This window comes from Dioscorea cayenensis, chromosome 8 (assembly GCF_009730915.1).
Source record: "Dioscorea cayenensis subsp. rotundata cultivar TDr96_F1 chromosome 8, TDr96_F1_v2_PseudoChromosome.rev07_lg8_w22 25.fasta, whole genome shotgun sequence".
In the NCBI taxonomy this organism is placed as follows: domain Eukaryota; kingdom Viridiplantae; phylum Streptophyta; class Magnoliopsida; order Dioscoreales; family Dioscoreaceae; genus Dioscorea; species Dioscorea cayenensis.
Window position 1 is genome coordinate 5,547,094 of NC_052478.1, and position 23,300 is coordinate 5,570,393.

General features: G+C 33.0%; 2 protein-coding genes across 2 annotated transcripts; one reads left to right on the forward strand and one right to left on the reverse strand.

The window, feature by feature from the left end:
* Window positions 1-7,290: 7,290 nt before the first annotated feature.
* On the forward strand, window positions 7,291-11,045 carry LOC120267047 (cysteine proteinase RD21A-like). Its single transcript, XM_039274729.1, has 5 exons — window positions 7,291-7,831; window positions 8,401-8,636; window positions 8,743-8,883; window positions 10,160-10,609; window positions 10,712-11,045. Exons 1-5 carry the CDS (start codon window positions 7,357-7,359, stop codon window positions 10,787-10,789), a joined length of 1,380 nt encoding a protein of 459 aa, XP_039130663.1. The 5' UTR covers window positions 7,291-7,356; the 3' UTR covers window positions 10,790-11,045.
* Window positions 11,046-11,484: 439 nt separating this feature from the next.
* LOC120267497 (protein RICE SALT SENSITIVE 3-like) lies at window positions 11,485-13,072 on the reverse strand. Its single transcript, XM_039275171.1, has 7 exons — window positions 12,891-13,072; window positions 12,741-12,797; window positions 12,562-12,663; window positions 12,360-12,471; window positions 12,216-12,257; window positions 12,079-12,135; window positions 11,485-12,009 (listed from the first exon to the last, which is right to left on the reverse strand). The coding sequence occupies exons 1-7, from the start codon at window positions 13,028-13,030 to the stop codon at window positions 11,743-11,745; spliced, it is 777 nt and encodes a 258-aa protein (XP_039131105.1). The 5' UTR covers window positions 13,031-13,072; the 3' UTR covers window positions 11,485-11,742.
* Window positions 13,073-23,300: the final 10,228 nt, after the last annotated feature.

Sequence of the window (23,300 nt, forward strand, 5' to 3'; positions counted from 1 at the left end):
GGGTGTTATATACGAAGGGATTGATTATCAGTATGAAGTTGTATTTTTAAGTTTATATAAGAGGTTTAATATCTTCACCTAGTTTTTATAATTTTTTTAATTAATAACTGATATTATTTTTGACATGTGAAAAAAAAGCATTTATGTTGCATGTTATTTAATTAGAACTAGCCATTTTTCCTGGTTTCGTATCAGAGTTTTTAAAATTTTGTGAGAAATTTTGATATAATATCATTTATAGAATAATATAATTAAACAACTCCTACTATAGAAACTATTTTATACGTTGGATTTCAAAAGTCTTATGAACATTTATTACATAAATAATTAGGTGTAATTAATATTTTTCAATTATTAACATTATAAGTAATGTACATAAAATTTTAAATGTTATAAAAAATTTTAAATTATATAAAAATTTTTAAATTATTCCTTAAAACGCTTTCGGAGTAGATTATACATATACTTTAATAGTATGTATAGATTTTATCCTCAACATATATTGTCCAGGTTAAGACAGCTATCAAATACCTATTCTATAAAAACACAATCATGGTTGAAGTTTTTTCTTTAACTATTAATTTTTTTTAGAAAAAACCCTTCTAACTCTTTAGATTTTTAAAAAATTTCTTCAATTTTATTAAATCTTTAAAATATTCAAAATTTCAAAACTTTTACTTTGCAACGATAAATAAAATTAAATTAAAAAATTACATTTATTTGTTATCCCTCTAATGATGTACTTGTATTTGTGTCATTATATTAAGGCAGAGCTTACAAATATCTTTTATATTTGTACCAGTATACTTGTGTCATGTGTTATCTTATGTCTCGTAATCATCATAGCATAAATATTTTCAGTATTCTATAAAATATTGAGACTATATATTAAATAAAAAAATATTTTTTAAAAATAAAGATTAAAAATAAATGGAATAAATCTAAGGGTCGTTTAGTTTGTGGTAATAACATATTACCACATAATAAGATTACTATGATAATATGAGTGGGAATGTTATATGGTTGGGAATATTACAATAATTTGATATAATCATATTTGGTTGGAAACTTTTATTACCGTAAATAGTTCATTGCCGTGTTTGGTTTTCATGGTAATCAATTTGCTAAAATATAAAAAGTTATAACATTACCACAGTAACCCAAGATATACACTAAATTTGGTAGTAATAGGATTTCTAACCTTCTTGGTAATATTTATATAAGTTGATAATGTGATATTATCATTCAGATTACCACCGGTGTAATGCCAAACATGGTAATATTTTTAGATTACCACGTAACACGTGGTAATCTTTCTACATTACCGCTAACCAAACGATCATATTTTATAATGAGAATGACTGATCTATATATATATATAAATATGTAATATTAAAATGTGTGTGTGGAAGGCCATCTTCAACCCAAAACTTTATATTTAGTGTTTCAGTACTCAAAAATACAGCTTTTACAGTGAAATTTTCTCCCACCACTATCTTTATTTTTAACTCTAAAATAGAATATTCTAAAAATATTCTCCACACTTCACAATTTATATATTCATTTTATTAATAAATTTAATCATTTTTAAATCTTTTTCACTTTTAACCATTAAATTAAAATATTATACTATTTAAAATATAGTTTTAATTTTTATATTTATTATAAATATTTATTAAATATTTGTATACAAGCACAACAACAAAAATTTTTACAAAAAAGAGGTCATTTTCAATTGCCATCCCTTCTAGATGACATATTTGGCAATATTGGTGGAATGGGCAATAACATGCCAAACTGTTAGCTCCATCTATTTCAAACTTCATATTTATATTTTGGGTGTTGTCGCTTTTTATCAATGAAAATGTATGTTTTAGTATTTTTTTTTCCTATCTTTTTATTTTATTGTTCATGTAATTTTCGTTAATTTTAATGAATTAATATTTTGTAAATTATTTTTTAATTTTATATTTCTTATTAATTAAACAATATAAACTTAAATTATAAGTTATTAATTTAATTAAAATATAAAATTATAAAATTAAATTTTAAAAAAATTAAAATAGAATTAAAAAAATCAAAATAGGAAATCAAAATCAAAATATATATAATGTGATTACAGTAGCGCGCAATATCCCACATGTCACTATAGTAAAAGCAAAATTTGATGCAGGGTATTGCATTGCGCCCGGTTGTTGCGCCAAATTTAAAACATTTTCTTCAAATATAGGGCAGTTGGAGATGGCCGAAAGACGTTAACCAAATAAAGTTTGGTTTGAAAGTTACACACGTCACTACCCACCTTCAAATAAAATAAATTATCTTCACATAATATTATTATGTTATTACAACAAATAAAATTAATTTGGCTTCATTATATACTCAAGCACAGTAACATGCAGCTCCCTTGTTCTCACTTTTGATTCCTTCTCCCACCTAATTTGTTCGCATCTTCTAATAAAATTAATAAAATTACGAGAAAAATAAAAAAAACTAAAAAATAATTGAATACATTTTATAAAAAAATATCTTCACTTTTTGGTCAAGAGTGCACAACTAAATCAAGCCAAAGTGACATCAAATGACCAATAAATAAATAAATAAATAAATTGGTAAGCAGAGGATGGAACATGCTCATTTGGACCATAATATGAAATGACATAAATCTTTTGGAAGGTACCACAAGCCTTTTTTTTCTTATTTAAGTTTATTTTTTTTAAATAATGATGGTCAATAATAGAGCCTCCCCTTCATGAATCATATATAATTCAAAGGAATGTGCCATAATACTTCATTCTATTAATTTACATGTACTAAAAACTTTGATTATTACTTTGCTTTTTTCTTTTCTTAGTTGAAGATGCCCTTGCCTATGCTGAAGGTATTCTTAGAAATATAGCTCTCTAAAGTAGTAATAATTTCTACAAGGGTATTTTTGTAATTATAATGTCTATGATGGTATATTACATTGGCTGGTTGTCTACATATACCGACAGGAATTTATTATCTATTTTTTTATTTAAAGTTGATCCTTGTAATAATTGATACGGAGGTTTTTTTTTTCTTTTTATTTTTTTTGCATGGTCTTGATCTTTGAATGTTCAATTTTTTTATTATCTTGTGAACTATCACATTTCCTTTTTTTTTCTGACTAAATTCAGCAAAATGTTATGTTTAGAATTTATTAGATTTTTAAATGGTCTATTGACTGAATTTTTAAGGTTAAATTAAACTTTTTGTTATTTAATCAGTATAGTATATCAGTAATGTACTCACTGTTGTTGAGGTCAATGGAATGAGGCTGGCCCCTGTCATTTGTTTTAAAATTTACTTATTTTATAATCTTTGAACAATGTTTAAATTCAATGAAAATAATTAAAAAAAAAAAAGCAGAGGAAGTGCTTTCAAGTAGGTTGGCACTTGGTAATCTTCATGCTCCTCTGTAATCTTCATAAAATATATATATATATATATATATATTGTATAAATAATAATATAAAAATTGAAAAGATGAAGTTTCTCCAAAAAAATTGGAGAAATCAATTAAAATTTATTATAAATACGGCAGTTAACAACACAAATATAAAAAAAGTGTAGTACGATAAATATATATATATATATATATATGAATAAATACATAAATCAAAACAGAGGGGTATATAGGTCACTCTAAATTATTAGATGGTTAGGTGACCAATAGAAAGGTAGGAAAGAAGAAGCAAAAAAACAGCACATGAGATCATATATGACTATTCTGTCAAACTAAAATATCAAAGATCCTTCATACTTTTAATTTTAGAGAATACTCCCCCAAAAAAATTTGCACCAGAAGTTAATTAAAAGTTCTATTTGATGGTCCTCATGGATCCCCTAGCTTCAACTGTTTTGAGTTTTTGGCTTGAGAGAAAAGTAAGCAAAATGAGTTAATTGACTTCTTATTATACTATTTTTAAAATAACCAAACAACCAAGTGTTATTACTGTACTCAATCTTATGCTCTTTGGAGCATTTGCAAATTAACCTTCTTTTTATTCCATGTAGTTTATATTCAAAAAAAGAAAAGTACAAGATATAATTACAAACAAAAATATACCATATATTTCTCATCACATTAACCAGAGGATTGAGGAAACGATCAAAATAAATAAATTTATATAATTTTATAAATTATATATATATAAATATATATTATTAATAAAAACCAAATGAACAAACACCTATAAAAGATCAATTGAATCCCACCTTCATTGGGAAAAGGAATTCAATGACGTGACGCCTTCCAACTTGGAGGCCCATGTTACATGATTTTAATTTTGGAATATTCATGAATCTAACACAACGTGACATTAATGAATCATGACTACGCTACCTTATCGCCAAATTTTTTAAATAAAATTTATAAATTATAAAAATAATATAAAAATAGAATATCAAACTTACAAATGTTATTATTCTCCGAATATATATATATTTATATTTGCCTAGATTAATGTTTAGGTCACAAAAAAACAAAACAGATTAGACATATACAAATCTCGACAGAGCAAGTAAAGATAAAGTTTATATATATAGACACTAAAACTATCTGTATTCAATCATTACTCATATTTAGGGGTGTAAATAAGTCAAGCTGCTCGTGAGCTATTCGAGATTGGCTCAGTCCATGCTCGAATTCAATTTTTCACGAGCCAAGCCGAGCTTGAGCTACTCATTTAATTTGGTGAGACAAACTAGAACCTAAAATTACTTGGTTCATGATGAAACTCACGAGCCTAAACGAGCTTCTATATATAAAATATTAAAAATTAGTTATATTTAAATTATAAAAATACCTAAGTATATAAACCACACAATTCTGATTTCTAAATTCTAACCCCAAATAAACCCTAAATTAGTCATATTTGTAGTTTGGAATTTTATTATAAATATAATGAAGCTGTGTTGAATTTGGAGTTTTATTATGAATTATATTAGATTTATTTATATTATTTGAAAATAACAGGTTAATTGAGCTTAAACAAGCTCGAACTTCTCGAGCTTAGTTTGAGTATAACTAATTTTGAGGTTTACAAACTGAGATCGAGCTTTTAAGCAAGCCGGGCTTGAGCATAAAAAATATGACTCGAACGAGCTTGAGCTAGTGATACTCAGCTCAGCTTTGCTCGTTTACACCTCTAATCATACTCTCAGAATTGTATTATTATTTGTGATTCGAATTTTCACAATTTATAAAAGTTCTAGCGAGATCAGCTATAAATAGCTCACTTATATATATATATATATATATATATAGAACCCATCATCTAGGGACATCCATAGATTTCAAATCTAGGGATGTCCATAGTAGCCATCGGATGAAAATCTGACGGCTCTTATCATTATGAACAGTAGAAACCGCGTTCTACAGTGTTGTACAGTGATCATGAACAGCAAAAAGGTGTACAGTGTTTATATAATCAATCAACCATCGGATAATGATCCAACGACTTAGATTTAAAACGCCCCTAAATTTGATGTTTTCCCATATATATATAAAAGTGTGATTTTTTAAATTAAAAAAATATTTCACTATTTAAATGATCCAGTTGTCATATGCACATGCACCACATGAGTTCACGTGTTTATCTTACTCACGTTTGCCTCGAGATCAGCTCTAACTCAATCCCAAGTCAACTGTGCGGCTGATATTAAGATTCATGTTCAATGAATCAGCCAATCATCACTTGAGATAATTATAAAAAAAAAGAGTTTTAGTCCGTGACGGTAAAGATTGATCTTGAATCTTTCACTTGCTTTGTTTTGTAATTTGTAGGTTTGTTTTGTTGAAGTTTGTTATTTAGAACTGTCTTAAATGTTCCATTTATAAAATTAAGGATTTATTTAAGTATATTTATATATTTTTTTAATTTTTCATTAACTGTTTTTTTTTTTTAAATAACAGTTTTAAAATAGAATTTTTTTATAGTAAGTGTTTTTTTTAATATATAAATGTTCAAACAAGAAACTCTATCTTTTATTACCTGTTGGGAGATGATTTTTTTCCCCACTTTTTAAGTTGAATAATTATTTTATTTAATATTAATAATATTTGAAATTTAAATTTCTAAACTATATCAATAAATATTTAAAATATATTGGCTTCATTTTTGACATCTAGTTTATGATTTTCAATATTTTTGATAATTTTATTTTAGACAATCAGAGAAAGAAAGAGTGTAAAAGTAAATTTCAAGTCTCAGCTGGAAAGAGGTTTTTATAACATTTTTTAGACTAAATAAATAATTATAAATATTATCAAAAGTTATTAACATGATACATCTTAACATGTTGATTAATTTAATTCTTTTGTTTTTTTATTCAAAATTTCTGTTTATATTTATTATGTAAATTTAAATTTTATTTTTATAGAAAATAGCAAACACTATTAAAAGACAAATATGTACTAAAGTGCATCAATTAGTATTTTACAAACTTTCTAAAAATAAATCACATGGATGATAACTTAAATCTTACCTCCTATTTTTTGGTTACCATAATATGTGATCATTTAAATATATATTTATGAAAGTAGAGGTTTAAAAGGATTTTATTGTTGATATGATATGTGACTAATGTGAGTTCACTTCTACAGTCTACCCTAAAATTACAAAATTGAGTTTTTCCCCATTTTTACAGTTCAAATAAAATAAACCAATTAATTCATAAATTAAATAATTTAAGAGCACAACATATTATTTTTGAGATAATTTTTAATTTTACATTTTAATTTAAATTATATATTTATGTCGTTGCACGTCTTTCAGTTTCAACCGGCCTATGCACCGCCTTATTTACTTTTGTCTTCCCTTAAAAAAAACTAATTAATTTAAAAATTTTCCAAAACAAACCCACAAATTTCCTAAATTTTCCATAATTTTTTTTTTAAAAAATTTAATTATTTTCCACAATATCTGATAAAATACTTTTTACTAAATTTTGATCATTTATTTAATTGTTCAAAAACTACCAACTTTTCACTATTGAGAGTCAAAACCCCCAATAAATAAATAAAAATAGAAATAATAAAAAATCACATCAATCCACAAATTTATTATAATTATTCTACTTCCATGATCCTTCTAAATCCCAACTTCATTAGCTGTCCCATTATTTTACCTTTAATAATTCTAAATAATTAATTAATTAAAAAACCCCTTTATTTTATTACTTTCTAATTTTTAATTATTAATAATTATTATTTTTGTCTGACTATAATTAACCCATTCTTCTCCTACCTTTTCTCTATATAATCTCTTTGCTTTCCTCGTCTACGGATCCATCTCCATTCCTTCTTCTCCTCTTCCAGTCTCACCATCCATGGCGATGATGGTGCCCTCCTCTGCCCTTCTCCTCGTTGTGGTGTGCTTGGCCTTTGCTGCCTTTGCTTTGGCCACGGACATGTCGATCATCGCCTACGATGAAGCGCATGGCGTGAAGGGGGTTCTCCGATCAGAGGCGGAGATCAGGAATCTCTATGAGGGATGGCTTGTGAAGCATGGGAAGGCGTATAATGCTCTTGGGGAGAAGGACCAGAGATATGAGATTTTCAAGGATAATCTTAGGTTCATTGATGAGCATAACGCTGGTGACCATGGGTTCAAGTTGGGGCTCAATCGGTTTGCGGATCTCACCAACGAGGAGTTCCGTGCCAAGTTCCTCGGTGCGAAGATGGGTGGTCGGAAGCGGGTGGAGAGTGATCGGTACCGAGGTGATGTTGCCGGTGAGCTGCCGGACAACGTTGATTGGAGGGCCCTGGGCGCCGTCGCTCCCGTCAAGGATCAGGGTGGCTGTGGTTAGTGTCCTCTCTCTCTCTCTCTCTCTCTCTCTCTCTCTCTCTCCACCTTGTTTGCGGTTTCTTAGGGCCCAAGCGAAAGGACTGTCTTGAATTACGATTTTACCATCATGGTTGACTTTCTTGTTTGGATGTTTGGATTTTTGTGATTTCAGGGTTTTTTTCTTTTGTTTTCTCTTTCCTGTCTATTTTTCCCTCGTAAAGCTCTAATTTTTATTCTTTTGTTTTTTCCCTTCTCTTTAAGGTTGCCAATTTAAGTCATGTCTGTTGGGCATGGTGATGCATGTTTGGATCAAATCTAGATTTTAATTTAATTTACTCGTATAAGTGTATTCAACTTATTGGAATCCGCAAGTCTGTCAATTAAATTTGGGTATAATTTGGTATCGATTCGGATAAAAATTTGATTTTGATGATGTTGATTCTCAATATAAATGTATTAATGAGGAAACCTTTCTAATTTTGCTGTTCGCTCTTATCTAATTTCGTGAAAGTTTGGTATAATTTTGACACAAATTTGATTTTGATGATAGTGATTTGAAATTGGGGGTTGTGATAATGATATGCAGGGAGTTGCTGGGCGTTCTCCACCGTGGCCGCTGTAGAGGGGATAAATAAGATTGTGACAGGGGACATGATAGTTCTTTCCGAGCAGGAGCTGGTGGACTGCGACACAACTTACAATCAGGGCTGCAACGGTGGGCTCATGGACTATGCTTTCCAGTTCATTATCAAGAATGGAGGTATTGACACAGAGGAGGACTACCCCTACAATGGCAAGGATGGGAAGTGTGACCCCTATCGGGTATGTGAATTTGAATTTGATCCTGCTCTTGGTTTTAGTGGTGTTCCGGTAATTTCCGTTATCAACATGTTGCTTTATTTTAATGTTATTCTGGTTGTTTTAGCAGAAGAATGCAAAGGTTGTCTCAATTACTTCATATGAGGATGTTCCAGTAAACAATGAGAAGGCTCTGAAGACAGCTGTGGCACACCAGCCTGTTAGTGTTGCCATTGAGGCTGGTGGCCGGGAGTTCCAACTTTACCAGTCGGTGAGTTTCTTTGGATTCTATTTTTTTTTTTGCTTTGCGATGATATTAGGTTTTGTTGGTCCTTGAACTGTTATATGATGTTCATGTTGTGGTCCTTCGTTTTTTGTTTTCGGCATGGGATACTGCTTGTGTGACTCATCGATGATTGGACCATTTTAGAGTTTGATGGATTATATGCCTTTTATTGGGTTGCCAACTTGCCATGATCAATCAAAATATCAACGACTTTGAGTTATATGAAACTTGCCAAAACCAATAAGCATCAACCACCTTGAGCTTTAAGAAGCCTAAGTTGAGCGCACCTGGACATGGAAATGTTCTAATTTTATCAAAGATAATTTGGCTTTGGATGCTTCATTAGGTGTTTGACTGCAATATAAGACAGTGATTTTTGATTGGTGGTTACAGTGCAATGGGTCATTCAAATATATTGGATGCCTTATACTTTCCCAACCAGATGCTCCTAGAGCTAGATTTTAGTGTATCATAATATTTTTAGAATCATGATAATCATTGGTCTGTTGTTGTCCAAATATGAATAGGAGGTTGATCTGCACTCTTCCAACTGCAACTTCCACTTTGACAGTGGATTTGCATTATGATATCATTGACCTCAAATGGTTAGAATTTGGAACTGCTTTTGAGGTGTATGTCAATGATTATCTTGTGATTAGCAATACAATTATTTGTGCTTACTGAGCCATTAGTCACATAAACCTGCAAGTGAATCTACAGTTCTATTGTGCCTTGATAAGTTGGCTGATGATTTGATATATCTTTGCACCTTCATTTCTTAAAAAAATTTCAATTAGATAGCTCTTTAGAATCTGTGCTATTTTTAAAATATTGTAATAGGATGGCTACTGTATCGTTCGCTTGCTATGTTGCTTCAACGCTGTTTTTATCACACATGGGTATCTTCAATAAAGTATTCATTGTGATTTATCTTGTCCTATTAGTTTGATGATGACATTGATGATCTCTCTTGATTGGATTATAATCAATTGGAAGAATCTTTTTTTTATTCAATGTTGTTGTACAATTGATTGTCTATAAATTGAGCATCATATTCTCACATTGACATGGTGCAAATGACTTTGAATAATTTGACATAATTTCCATTTGCATGAGTGAACAAAATAGCGAGTGTATTATGCCTTCCTCTCCACTCAAATGAATGTGTGGCATGGCAAGCATAAGTTCTTTTAATTGATGCCTATATGGCAGTTTTATGTGAATGGATGCTCAGTAATGAAGTCCTTATTGATTATTTCAGGGAGTATTTACCGGCCGATGTGGAACTGAGCTAGATCATGGTGTGACAGCAGTGGGCTACGGCACTGATAAAGGAAAGGATTACTGGATTGTTAAGAACTCCTGGGGAAAGGACTGGGGGGAGAATGGTTTTGTGAGAATGGAGCGTAACATCAATGCAACCACAGGCAAATGTGGAATTGCTATGGAAGCATCCTATCCGATAAAGAAAGGCCAGAACCCACCAAAACCCGCCCCATCTCCTCCTACCCCAGTAAAGCCCCCAACAGTTTGCGACAACTACTACTCCTGCCCGGAGAGCAGCACGTGCTGTTGTGTCTATGAATACGGCCGCTACTGCTTCGCCTGGGGATGCTGCCCGCTTGAATCTGCCACCTGCTGCGAAGACCATTATAGCTGCTGCCCGCATGACTATCCCGTCTGCAATGTTAGAGCTGGAACATGTCTGATGGTAAGAATCCATTCTTGCAATCAGAATGGTTTGAATTCAACAAGCTTTATTTACTTGTGAATTTGTTTGCTCGAACTCATTGTTAATGATCTTGATGAACAGAGCAAGGACAACCCGCTTGGCGTGAAGGCTCTCGCCCGCACTCCTGCAAAACCCGCCTGGGCTTACTCAAATGCATAGATGGATAGAGATTTGCCCTCATCAATCCATTTGAGGGTAGCACTGCTCTTACTGATTTATCCTAAAACTCTGCTTTGTTTGTACCTTTTATTTAAGCCATTTCATGATCATTGATAGTCTCTTGTACATAGTTTCAGTTTCAATTCCCTAAGAGCAAACAATGTCCTCATATTTAACTCACCATCTGTTGAATTATAGTGGTGAATTATGTTGTTTTATGCTTTTCAAGTTAATCATAATGCTGAATTTTCATGCATCTTCAAGTGTATTTCTGTGCTATGATTTGTTGACTGGAATTATCTCATATGATATTGAACCATTATAAAATTCTGATTATTTATATATAAATACTTTTTCTGCATATGACTAGGCAAACATGAATGATAGTGATTATTCAGTACTTTTAATTTGGTTTCATGTCTCAATTATTGTTGCTGTGATGGCTCCACAAAGATCAATCATTCCTCAACTTTTTGCATCCAAATTGTCGGTTCTTGTGGATTGTATCCAAGAAATAAATGACACTTTTTTCGCTTAGTAACAAATGGTCTATGAAAAGTATACATTTCATTAGGGAAAAAAAAAAAAAATCTTTATTGTCTGTATGCTAAATTTTTTCTGAATTTTGGATAATTGATTTTGCATCCAAAACAATCATAAAATTATTAATGCATCATAAAAATTACCAGTTAGGATAGAAAAGAAAAACCAATATAATATTATAATCTGACCTGAATCAATACTACTTTCCCAACTGGTCCCAATGCAACAGAATTGTTTGGAACTCCACTTGCAACTTGGATCCAGGTTTGATGTCTGACAGCTCAAGTAGAACAGTTGAGAAGCTCTAATCAAACAGCTAAAGAAATTACATATTAACCAGAACATAAAGTTGCTCACAAACAACACAATCAGTGAGCAAATTGGCAAACATGCTTCAATTGATTTTCTCCTCATTGTCGGATCTTGAGTTTGTTTTCTGAAACTTCAAACATTTCTGTTTTCACATCACAAAACAAGTAATTTGATCCATGAACTCCAAATGCAGCATTATTTTCTTCATCTTCTTTCTCAGTAATCTGCAGACTCTGCTTGAATCCATGAATATAATTCTCTGGAAATGCTTGATATGGTCTTTGCATAGCAAACATTCCCGGTATGCTCTGCAAATAATTGAATTTTCTCTGTATGTTCATCACTAGTATAAGATCTTGAGGAACCTGCATATTATAATCATTCAGTAACTTCTTTTCCAAATTTCAGAAAAAAATATTAAGACATAAAACAACCTTATCTAATGAGCCAAGTTGAATAGCACCTTCCTTTACTGCAATTACTGCAATAGTCTGTGATTAAAACAGCAAAATCAAATGATAAAACCTCTCAATTCTTTTTAAAATGCAGTTAAATATCCAATCAATGTTACCTGAATGCCTGAATTGAACTGACATTGCCAGACTTTTGGTTGCTAATCAGAGCATGACATGATAGTGAGAGAGATTAAAAGCACTATTATAACTGTTGACAATCATTTAATATATAATAAAGATGAATTTAACTATGAGTTTACTGGATATGTGGATGAATCCCATGAAGAGAAGTGGCTGCCATTAGTTTCTGGATGAGTATTTCCACTATGCATCCATTTATGGCTGTTTTCTGCTGCTACTTTCCCAACTACTCTGAATAAAAATCAAACACTAGATTGTAAAAACATTACTTCAAAATGATGAAAGGAACACCATGTTTTTCATTGGAACAAATCTCATTACCCTTCTCCAAGGGTATAGACCTCATGAGACATCTTGAAGAAAATTTCTGGTGCAAAGCTTGCTTCATAGAAATCACAGAAACCATCCTCCCAAACAAGTATCCTGCAACTTTGTCACCATCAGAAAAAGAAAAGAATTAAAAAAATTGACACTATGATTTGCATTTCATTTTCAATTACCAGTTTCTCTTGCTAGCATTGGACTGGTTTAATGCTTCTCTGCCATCACAATCCCATCTGAAAATGAGACATGAGATGCATGAATACATTCAGTGGAAGGAATGGGAAAAGAATGTGAAACTCTTCTTGGTTTGTGGGGAGATTGCAAGCCTGGGTGGTGGGAAGTTTCTTGGGAGGATTCTCCAGAAGACAGCATACACCCACTTTGATGAACTTGATGCATCTGGGAAGCAGAAACTCTGCAGTGTTTGCTGCCATAGGCAATTGAGCAATGGTAGCCCACATTCCATAGAGAAACTGAGAGAGTGACAAACAAGAGTACAGAGAGAGATTGAAAGCAATGACATATATATATGTAAAATATGAGGCTTTTAGTTTTTTTTTTTTTTTTTTACTTTTCATTAGATAAAAACACTTAAAAATACTTAGCAGTAACTTTTGTGAGGAACACATGATGATAATTGAAATGAGAATTTTGTTCTTCATGAAAGAGATAGATAATGTGATTCTTTTCTTTTAACAATCAAGACATTAAGATAAGTATTAGAAAACACTTCTTCCAAGTAAGTTTTCTCTGTTTAACTACTCAAATTTCTAGGAACAATCAATACCGTGAGTTTTAATACACCTTAGCTACTACCAAGTTCTACAAGAGCATGGAAACTGAGGTCATGTAAGAACAAAGGCATGGAAATTGAGAAATGAGAGGTAAATGAAGGAAAATGCATGGCCATTTGATACTACATAACATTTACCAAGAAAAATATCTTCTATGAGACTTTATCTTATATATATATATATATATAATTGTTTGGTTGTTTTCTTTTCCTCTGTAGACTCAGTGAGAGGTCTGTCAGAAAGTAAATAGGGAAAGTGTCTTTGTGGTCCTTCTGTGTTGTCTAAAGAGAGATAGAGATAGAAGGAGAATAGCATGGTGTAATAAGAAGAGAAGAAGCCATATAGAAGAAGCTTGCATATATCCAAGGTGAATGATAAGTGAGTGGCCTTGGTAATGAGAGGATGAATTATGAGGTATTGTGGTCTGTCATGGGAGTTCACTTCATCCAGCTTTCTTTGGGAGTTGTGGTCCTCTAATGAGAAATACTAAGTAACCATTCATATCTCAAAATAAAAATGTAATAGCAACTGAAACAAGATAAAAAATTATAGATATATATATATATATATATATATCAGTGTCATCATTAATTAGTTCAATATATCTTGCATCATTAGTTTATAGAGTTCTGTGCTCATGTTGAGAGAGGATAAAGTTATATATATTTAGGAATTTTTTTTATCACTGTGTATCAGAATTGGAGATGTGTACACACTTACAGTTTATTTTGTTCATTTGAAAATCTCATACTATACTCATTTAATATTAATTAATTAATGTGCCACTATTATTATTAAATAAATAAGTACGGTGTAATGGAAAAGAAAATTACTATTTTTAATTTTAATAAACTCAGGTTATAATACAAATACCTACAATGATAATTCATAAATAACATTACCTTCAATTGTTATTATTATTATTTTTTTATTTTTTATTTTTATAATCAAAATTCATCAAATAATTTTTTATTGTTCACCGTTGTAGATGCAAAAAGAATTAAGTTGAAGGAATCTATATTAAAACTAATTGAAACCTCGACTTTCTTAGCCACTCACCACTTACTTAAGCCAACTAACCCAATAGTGATTTTGGACAAAATGACTAACCCCCACTCATTCTAGTGCCCACCTAGGATGAACAATGCACTTTGACAATCATTTCTTTAATGCCACTAGTACCCCCTTGCATGGCTGATATTTTCCAATTAAAGTCTATTTCAATTTTCAATATTAGTAGATTATGCAGTGTAATCTTATCTTGTTAATCTAAGGTGTTAGCCTATCATCATCATATTAGTGGATTATGCGGTGTACTCTTATCCTGTTAATCTATGGTGTTAGCCTATCATCATCATCATCTAGTTCATAGATTTTTTTTCTATTTTTAATGAAGTTGTGATTTATCTCATGCTACTAAAAATTTTGAGTGAAGGTAGTGAAAAAGTAGTATAAAAATATCATAAATTATGCATTTATTTTTTTTAAAAAGGAAATTTATATTTTAATAGAATTTCCAAAACTTTGCAAAATAAACAAATCTTTTAAAATAAAATAAGGAGATATTTTTAGAAGATATGCAAATAATAATAAAAAAATAATTAATTTATGATAGAGGATTAACTTATGACAGAGGTCTCATACGGAAAAATTGCTTCTTCTTTGATGCCTGCTCGCCCCCAACAACACCCTTCTAATAGCAAAGCTGTGGAGGAAAAAAACCAACCCAATGTATTGATTAGTTGTTATTAAAGATTACAAGTGTGTGTGTGGATATTTAAGTAATATTACTAGTATATGTGCAGGAGTAATAACCCTAATATACCTCCTCAAGATGGTGTACTTTTTGTAACACCAATTTTGTGATAACATATAGTTAGCTTAGGCCATGGAAGAGGCTTGGTGAAAGCATTTGCAAGTTGATCAGTAGAAGAGACATAAACAATGTGTAGTGTTGAGGACTGAACAAGATTATGAACAAAGTAATAATTAACAATCAGATGTTTCATTCGAGTGTGGAAGACTAGATTAGTACACAAATAAGTAGCCCAAAATTATCTAAGTAGATAGTAGGCACGTGTAACACAGAGATTTGAAGCTTAGTAAGCAAGGATCGAATCCATTGTAACTCAACAGCAACATTAACAATAGCACGATACTCAGCCTTAATGGAAGAGTGGGCAATTGTGCGTTGTTCGGTGGAGTGCTAGGAAATGAGATTGGCACTAAGAAACATAACATAAGCTCTAGTAGAGGTACGGTCGTTAGGATCACTAGCCCAATCAGCTTCCGAGTAACCATGGAGTGTAAGAGGTGTGTCAGATAACAAGCGAATTGCAAGATTGAGAGTGCCATTGAGATATCGAAGAAGACACTTAACAACACCCCCAATGAGTTTCAAACGGGCATGCATGAACTGAGAGAGTTTATTCGCAACAAAAGAAATATTCGGGCGAGCCATGCGAAGATATTGAAGACCACCAATAACTTGTCAAAAACGAGTGGGATCCATAGCTGGAGAACCATCAGATATGGATAATGATGCACCAACAGCAAGAGGTGTAGAAATTGGTTTGGAATCAAGCATGTTATGCGCAGAAGGAGATTAACAAGGTACTTGTGCTGAGTAAGAAGTGTACCAGTGGAAGTGGGTGGAATTTCGATACCACAGATGTAGCTGAGAATGCCAAGATCTTTGATACAAAACTTCGCGTTCAACTCGTGGATGATGTGGTTGACCAAGGATAAATCACTGCTTGTAATAATAAAATCATCCACATAGACCATAAAGTAGATGATGCTATGATTCTGAATGAGAATGAACAGTAATATATTAGCCTGAGAGGCAACAAAACCAAGAATGTGAAGAAAACCCGTTAGTTTATTATACCAAGTAGGAGGGGCCTTTTAGAGGCCATAGAGGGCTTTGCGTAAGCTCCATACATGATGAGGGAATTGGGGATCAATCATACCCTGTGGTTATACCATAAATACCTTTTTAGTAAAATGCCCATTATGGAAGGCATTATTGACATCGAGTTGTTTAAGAGGCCACTAATAGTGTAGGGTGATGGAGAGGACTGTATGGATGGTAACATGATTGACAACCGGACTGAATGTCTCATGAAAATCGATTCCAGGACGCTGATGAAATCTTTTTGCAACTAGTTGGGCCTTGTATTTATCAATGGAGCCATCGGGATGACTTTTAATACGGAAGACCCACTTGTTACCAATAAGATTTTGATTTGGATCTAAAGAAACAAGGCCCTAAATGTGATTTCGAAGAAGAGTGTGATACTCATCATGCATGGCATGTGCCCACAGTGGATTCTACATTTCTTGGGAGATAGTGAAAGGCTTGGTTTCATTAGAAACTACAGTAGAAAGACCAGATTTAGGATTAGGCTTCTGTCACACCACCCCTTCTACCGAGGTAAATGTGGCACCCATCAGTTAAAAATCCATTTTTAACTGGAAACTGATGCCCCTAAAAAAAACAAATCAGACTTACAGATTACAATTTACAACTTTACACCAACTACAGGATTCAAATACATAAATGCAACAAATATAATTACTCAAATTTGCGGGTACAACCGCTATAAGATCACGACAACAACAAATAAAAAGAAAGGTATGGGACCCATTACAATTTTGGACTCAACCTTGACTAGCTCTATAGTCGAACAGTGGTCTACTAGGTTCCTGCTCCAGCAACTACAACACGTTCAGTTGGTCAATAGTAACTCAATAATTTCAAATAATTAAGTGTAGTGTATATAAAGTGTATAAACATCAATTCTCAAATAGTTTCCCAACTTTTACAAAATACCAGAATTTTAGTAAAAAAATACAACTTTAAAGAGCTTTTGAAACATAAATTCATCATTAATCAACATCAAATCGGATTTCTCAGAAAACACAAATCTTGTGAGGGACTGCCCTCCTAAGAGCGACAGCTGGCTTCGCCCCCTCACCACAATTCAAAATAACATAAATCTCAAATTCAAAATAAAACAATACCCAACATTCACCCAGCATAACATGGTCTAGAAACCTTTCTGACCTTTGCCGTGGCCGCGACTAGGTTCAGAGCCGTCAAGGAACTTATGTCCTTAACGTTGACCCATCGGTTTACCAGTCGGTGACCCCGGCTACCTGATGAATATCCAGTCAGGGCTCTATGCTCCCACCTGAACTGGCCCTCGTAGAAATCAACACTCAGGTCCACCACGCCACCTCTAAAGGCTGACCCGTGGGGACCCACTACTGCAGTAGTCGGGCTTTAGCCCGCAGTCACCGTCCAAACCATCAAGTAGATATAGCAATAATACAATCGGTATAAATCATATCACATGATCCTTATCCATGACAAGTATTCACATATCAGAATTAAACATTATTTTCCACAAAGCCAATGTCAAAAGCATAACAATGCATAATACCAGTAAAGTCCAAATCCATGATACCATTCCTATACCATGAATGAAAACCAATTCCACAAACAATGCTGATAAAATATTTTAATATGCTCGCATGGTTTCACAAATCATTCCAAATCAAAGCATATGTAACCATAAAAAATAAACACATGAACCAAATAATTTAATCATATAAACATGTATTTTTCACTATTTAAAAATACATATAATTATACAAAATCATGTATATCAATACGATCGTCATGACATATCAACGGCAAATAAATAATAATAAATATTAGTATATTTCAATAATATACGCAATTAAACATAATAAAATGAAATAATTAAACCATCATTTCCAAAATACTAGCCATTAAATAATTATTTCAAAATAATAATAATTAAATAATTATTTCAAAATAATAATAATTAAATAATTATTTCCAAAATAATAATAATTATCCAATAATTTAAATAATAGCCACTATCAACTCACTTGGTCTCCCTTGGTTTTCTTGCTAGACCTCGAACTCCCTCCCAAGCCTAATCAACACCTAATAGGAGAACATAATAAAATAAATAAATACGACAACTAAAAACATAATTGAACCCAACAGAAAATACAAGAAATCAATAACCGACTCTCTAATTAGGCCCACTCACTCCAATCCGTTAAAACACAATCTTGCATAGTTAAACTGGTCTCTAATTGCATTTAAATAAACCTAATTTAGGCTAGACTATTCTGAACTAACCTCAATTCCACTGAACCAAGCTCAAATTCACTGAACCAAACTCAATTTCACTGAACCAACCTCAATCTAGGCAACCAGCCTTGAACCAACTCCAATTCTTATACAAAATCTGTTGAACCAGCTTGGTTCAACGGAACCCAAATTTTTCCTTGAATTGGTTCAGCCCAACATCCAAACCAAGCCCAAATCAGTCTAAACCCACTCAATTTAACCAAACAATCCAAGTCCAACCACACTCAACTTGATTTGATCAAACTTAGACCAAAATCAATTCAATTGAATCCAACCACTCCAATTCTCATCCAAACCCAGCTCCAATCCATTTAATGAACTTGACTAAACCAAATCAAATTCTCTTCATTTGATTTGATCAAGCCCACTCAACCAAATTAAACCCAACTCAATCAATTCAATTCAACTCAACCAAATCAATTTGGCTAAACCCAACCAATTCCAATTCAACCATCATCTTTAGCAACTTAACTATCATAATCATCAACTTAATTAACCAAACTAAATCCTAATCTCGGTGCTACATTAATGCTAAAGAAAAACCGAAAATCTCATCCTCCCTTTCATGCAATTTCATCATGTTTATAAGGGTTTTCTCAAAACAATTTCAAACACTCATCATCTACAATAATTAAACATGCTTTTCTACTCAAATCTATCATTTTTCTTCATCAAATCCACCAAATACACATATATGCATGCATACATACATTCATTCATGAAAAATACACCAAGAAAAACTCTTACCAAGCAAGGTCATCTCTCCGGCGATCTCCAATCCTCCACCTCAAATCTCCCATTTTTCTTCTCATTTTTTTTTTCTCGGGCTACTGTAGCAGTATGAAGGAGAAGAAGGAGATGAAACCATCAAACTCTAGATTTTTCTCAACTTAAGTTTTCTGCCTAAATTTACTATTAGTCCCTGAAAATACAATCTCTTACAAAAAGTTCCCTAAAAAGTTCATTAATGGTCCCTGAATCATGAAATAGTATTTCCAAAAGATCCATACAAACTATCCAACAGTCTCTGAATTATAACACAGTATTTCAAAAAGATCCCTGCTGCCTTACCTTTCAGTCCTTGGTTTTCAGAAACATTTCATGTCCATCCTTTTTCTATTACTCTTTAACCCAAAATCTTTTAAAAACTTTCACATTTAGGTCCTTGTTCTTACCACATGGGGTTTCTCAACAAGATTGCTTTGTAAAAAAATCTTACTGCAACTGTAGTAATACCTTCAATACGTTTTCCAACAGGTATCCAAAAGTTCAGGGTATTATAACTTCACTATGGAATTCTTGAGTCTGGTGATCATAGGATGAGAATTTCCATGATAAGAAGCTTTAGGCTCCAAGTTAGGGGTTCCAAGAGTAGGAGAAGCCAGAGGAGTGGTGGTGGTGTGTAGGGAAGCATTAGATAAGGCACACTCAACATATAGTACTGGTTCCACTTGTGATGTGACTGAAGAATGAAGTGTTGGATCACTTGGTGCCAAACAGTCAGACGAAGACAATTGTGATACTGGAAGCTATGATGTAGCATTTAATAGTGAGTCTGGGTAAGAGCAAGATGAGGATTGGTAAGGTGGATATAGGAACTCAAGTTCAACAAACTAAACATGTCTAGAAACAAAAATACAATGATCAGAAAGACCAAGGCATAGAAAAACACTCTGAGTGAGAGAATAGCCAAGAAAGAGATATGGATGAGATGAGGAGATAGTTTGTGAGAACTTTATGGATGTAACCACGGAAAACAAAGACAATCAAAGACTCGAAATTTGGTGAACAACACTTGTTTGTTGAAGAGCTTTTGGAAGGGGGACAAAAAGGATAGGTTCTCCTTGGGCATTCAATTAATGAGATACGCAGCTGTGGCAAATGTATAGGACCATGATTTTGTTGGGAGAAAGGCACGATGTAATAGTGTAAGGCCGGTTTCAACATGTGTCGGTGGCGATGTTCAGAGTGGCCATTGTGTTCAGGTGTATGTGGTGGAGTAGTAAGATGAGTGATGCCATTAGTGGAAAGGAGTGAGTGAAGAGCGACATATTCTCCTCCATTGTCTGTAAACAAGGTTTTAATGTTAGAGGAGAAATAATTTTCAACAAGAGCTTTAAAGGTAATAAAAACAGAGTAAACTTCATATTTGCTGTTGAAGGGATATAACCAAATATATTTGGTAAAGTGATCTACAAAAATAACATAGTATTTATAGCCATCAACAGAAAGAACATGTGAAGTCCAAACATTAGAATATATAACATCAAGAGGAGCAACAAAGGTAATAGAAGACGAAGCAAATGGAAGCTTGTGACTTTCATTAATATTGCAAGAAGAACAAGAAAAGTTTTGAAAAGTAAACTGAGAAAAAGAAATATTAAACAAAGACAACATTTTCTTAATAAATTTAACTGAAGGATGACACAAACGACTATGCCATTGCAAAAGGGAAGAAGATGGCACGACAAATGACAAAGCTGAACATTGATTGGTGGATGAGAGAGAAAATGATTTGGTTCAGAGATAAACGGTATAATGGCTTTGACCCGTGACCATAATTGTCCCCATGTGACCGTCCCGCACCTGAAAGAAATCATCAAAAAATGCAATAGTCACATCATTAGTAGCAGACACCGAGAATAAATTCATTAACATAGCTAGAACATGCAAAACTTTATCTAAAATAAGTGTTGAAGAAGAGATGGGTATGTATATAGTGCTAGAGTAAGCGATGGAAAGAGATGTACCAACACCAAGTACTAATTGTCAGGGCCATAATATGGATAACGCAGAGAAAGAGAATGCTCAGGTCATTGGTGATTGGAAGTGAAGCACCAGAGTCAAGTATCCAGTCTAATGAAGTAACAGGCGAATAATAAGCAGTCATGTTACCTTGTGGCTAAGACCGCATTGGTGGGCGACCTGGACGAGGAGGAGGTAGAAAAGCCTAGATAAATTGCGGTATAAATGAACATTGGCGAGTAGAGTGATCGACTGTGCCACGTATCTGACAATTAGTATGATATCTTAGCGGTGTTAACCTAGGTGATGCAGTAGGTGGACGAGCCCCCTACTGTACTGGTGAGCGAAATGATGGAGTTATACCTAGCAGTAATGATCCATGGACCTGAGGTAGAGGATTCTAAGTAGACGTATGTTGGAATCCAAAGCGCGAAGGTTTAGGGTGTGATGAACTAGTGGAAATAGTGAAAGATGTGGCAGGAGCAACCTGATGAGGATTTAGAAGTTTGGCTGTAGCAGGAGAAATTGATTGAGGATTCAGAAGCCATAATTAAGCTTCATAGTTGAGTAGGATTCAAACAGTTTGTCGAATTCAAGAGATGAATCTCGAACTTGAAGAGCATGAGACAAATTGGAGTATGCTAGATCAGGCCCATTTAGAATGTGGATTGATAGATCATCAAAGTCAACGTGCTTGTTGATAAATGCAAGTGATTTAATACAGGTTCTGATGACTTGCATATATTAGATAATCGTCTTAGTACCTTGTGAGAGGTCAGTAAGACAACTGCGAAGTTCCATGATACGGCCACAAGACGGGGAGGTATAGATTTATCCAAGGTTTTCCAAGCATCACGTGCAGAGGAAAATGATGCAATAAATGGTACTAAGGTAGGAGAGACTGATCCAATGATGGTATTCAAAAGCAATTGATCTTGACGAACCCTAAGTGCAAAAGCCTGATTAGGTATAAGTGTAGTTGAATCAGAACTTGCAACAGTAGTAAATGGACAAGGATGTGTGTCATCAAATAATCCCAACAGATCATACACAATTAACAAAGAGTTAAATTGGGCATGTTAGGCAGTATAATTTGTAGGAGTGAGTTTGAGAGGAGTCTGAGCACTGACAATGATGGCAACGAGTAAATGTTGCTGGTCTTGTGAAGTGGAGAAGATAGAAGAAATTGAAGAGACAGTGACAGAAACACTGTGTTTTTGAAGATCATACATGATGGTAGTACAATTGCTAGTAAGATACAAATGAAGTACAAGAACTTGATATGTATTTGTCTTCTTAATAAAGACCTAAATATTTTGACAAAAAAAAAAACATAAAACTAAAATAGAAAGAAATAAAAGGAAATTAATAAATGTGGTTTTTTTTTTTAAAAAAATAAACTTCAAATTAGGGTTTCAAACCCTATTTCCACCAGTGAAGGTTGATGGCAACTACATGGATAGGCGTATCTATGTTGATGATCACTGGATCTTTGTTAAAGATGGCCGGATCTTAAATATGAGATAAGGGAAGACAAGAAGAAAATGACAGGATGTTGTAGATGGCCAGCGGCGCGGGTGGTGATGTTGCTAGTGTTGAAGGAGGAGGAGCCTTGGACGGGTCCGGCCGACAAGCGGCATGAGGATCTTGATTTGGTGTTACCCTCTGAAAAAAGTCTGCTTGGTTGGAGGTAAATGGAGGTAAGGTAACGTAAGGGTTTTTAAAAACCCATGTTTAGGAGAATGTTTTTTTTGGGAGGTAAGGGTTTAAGGGGTTAGATGAAGGTTTTAAAATCTCTATTTAACCGCCATTTCTCAACCCAAGTGGTGGGTTAGAGAGGTGTTGGAGGAACTTATTTTTTTTGGTGGACCAAAATACTCTTTATATATTTTTTTGGACCAAAATACCTCTCAACAATAATGTTTACTTTATCATAAGTTATTTTATTTTATTTGTTTTAAAAAATCAAGCATTTATTAGTTGGTAGTTAATATTGTCAAACT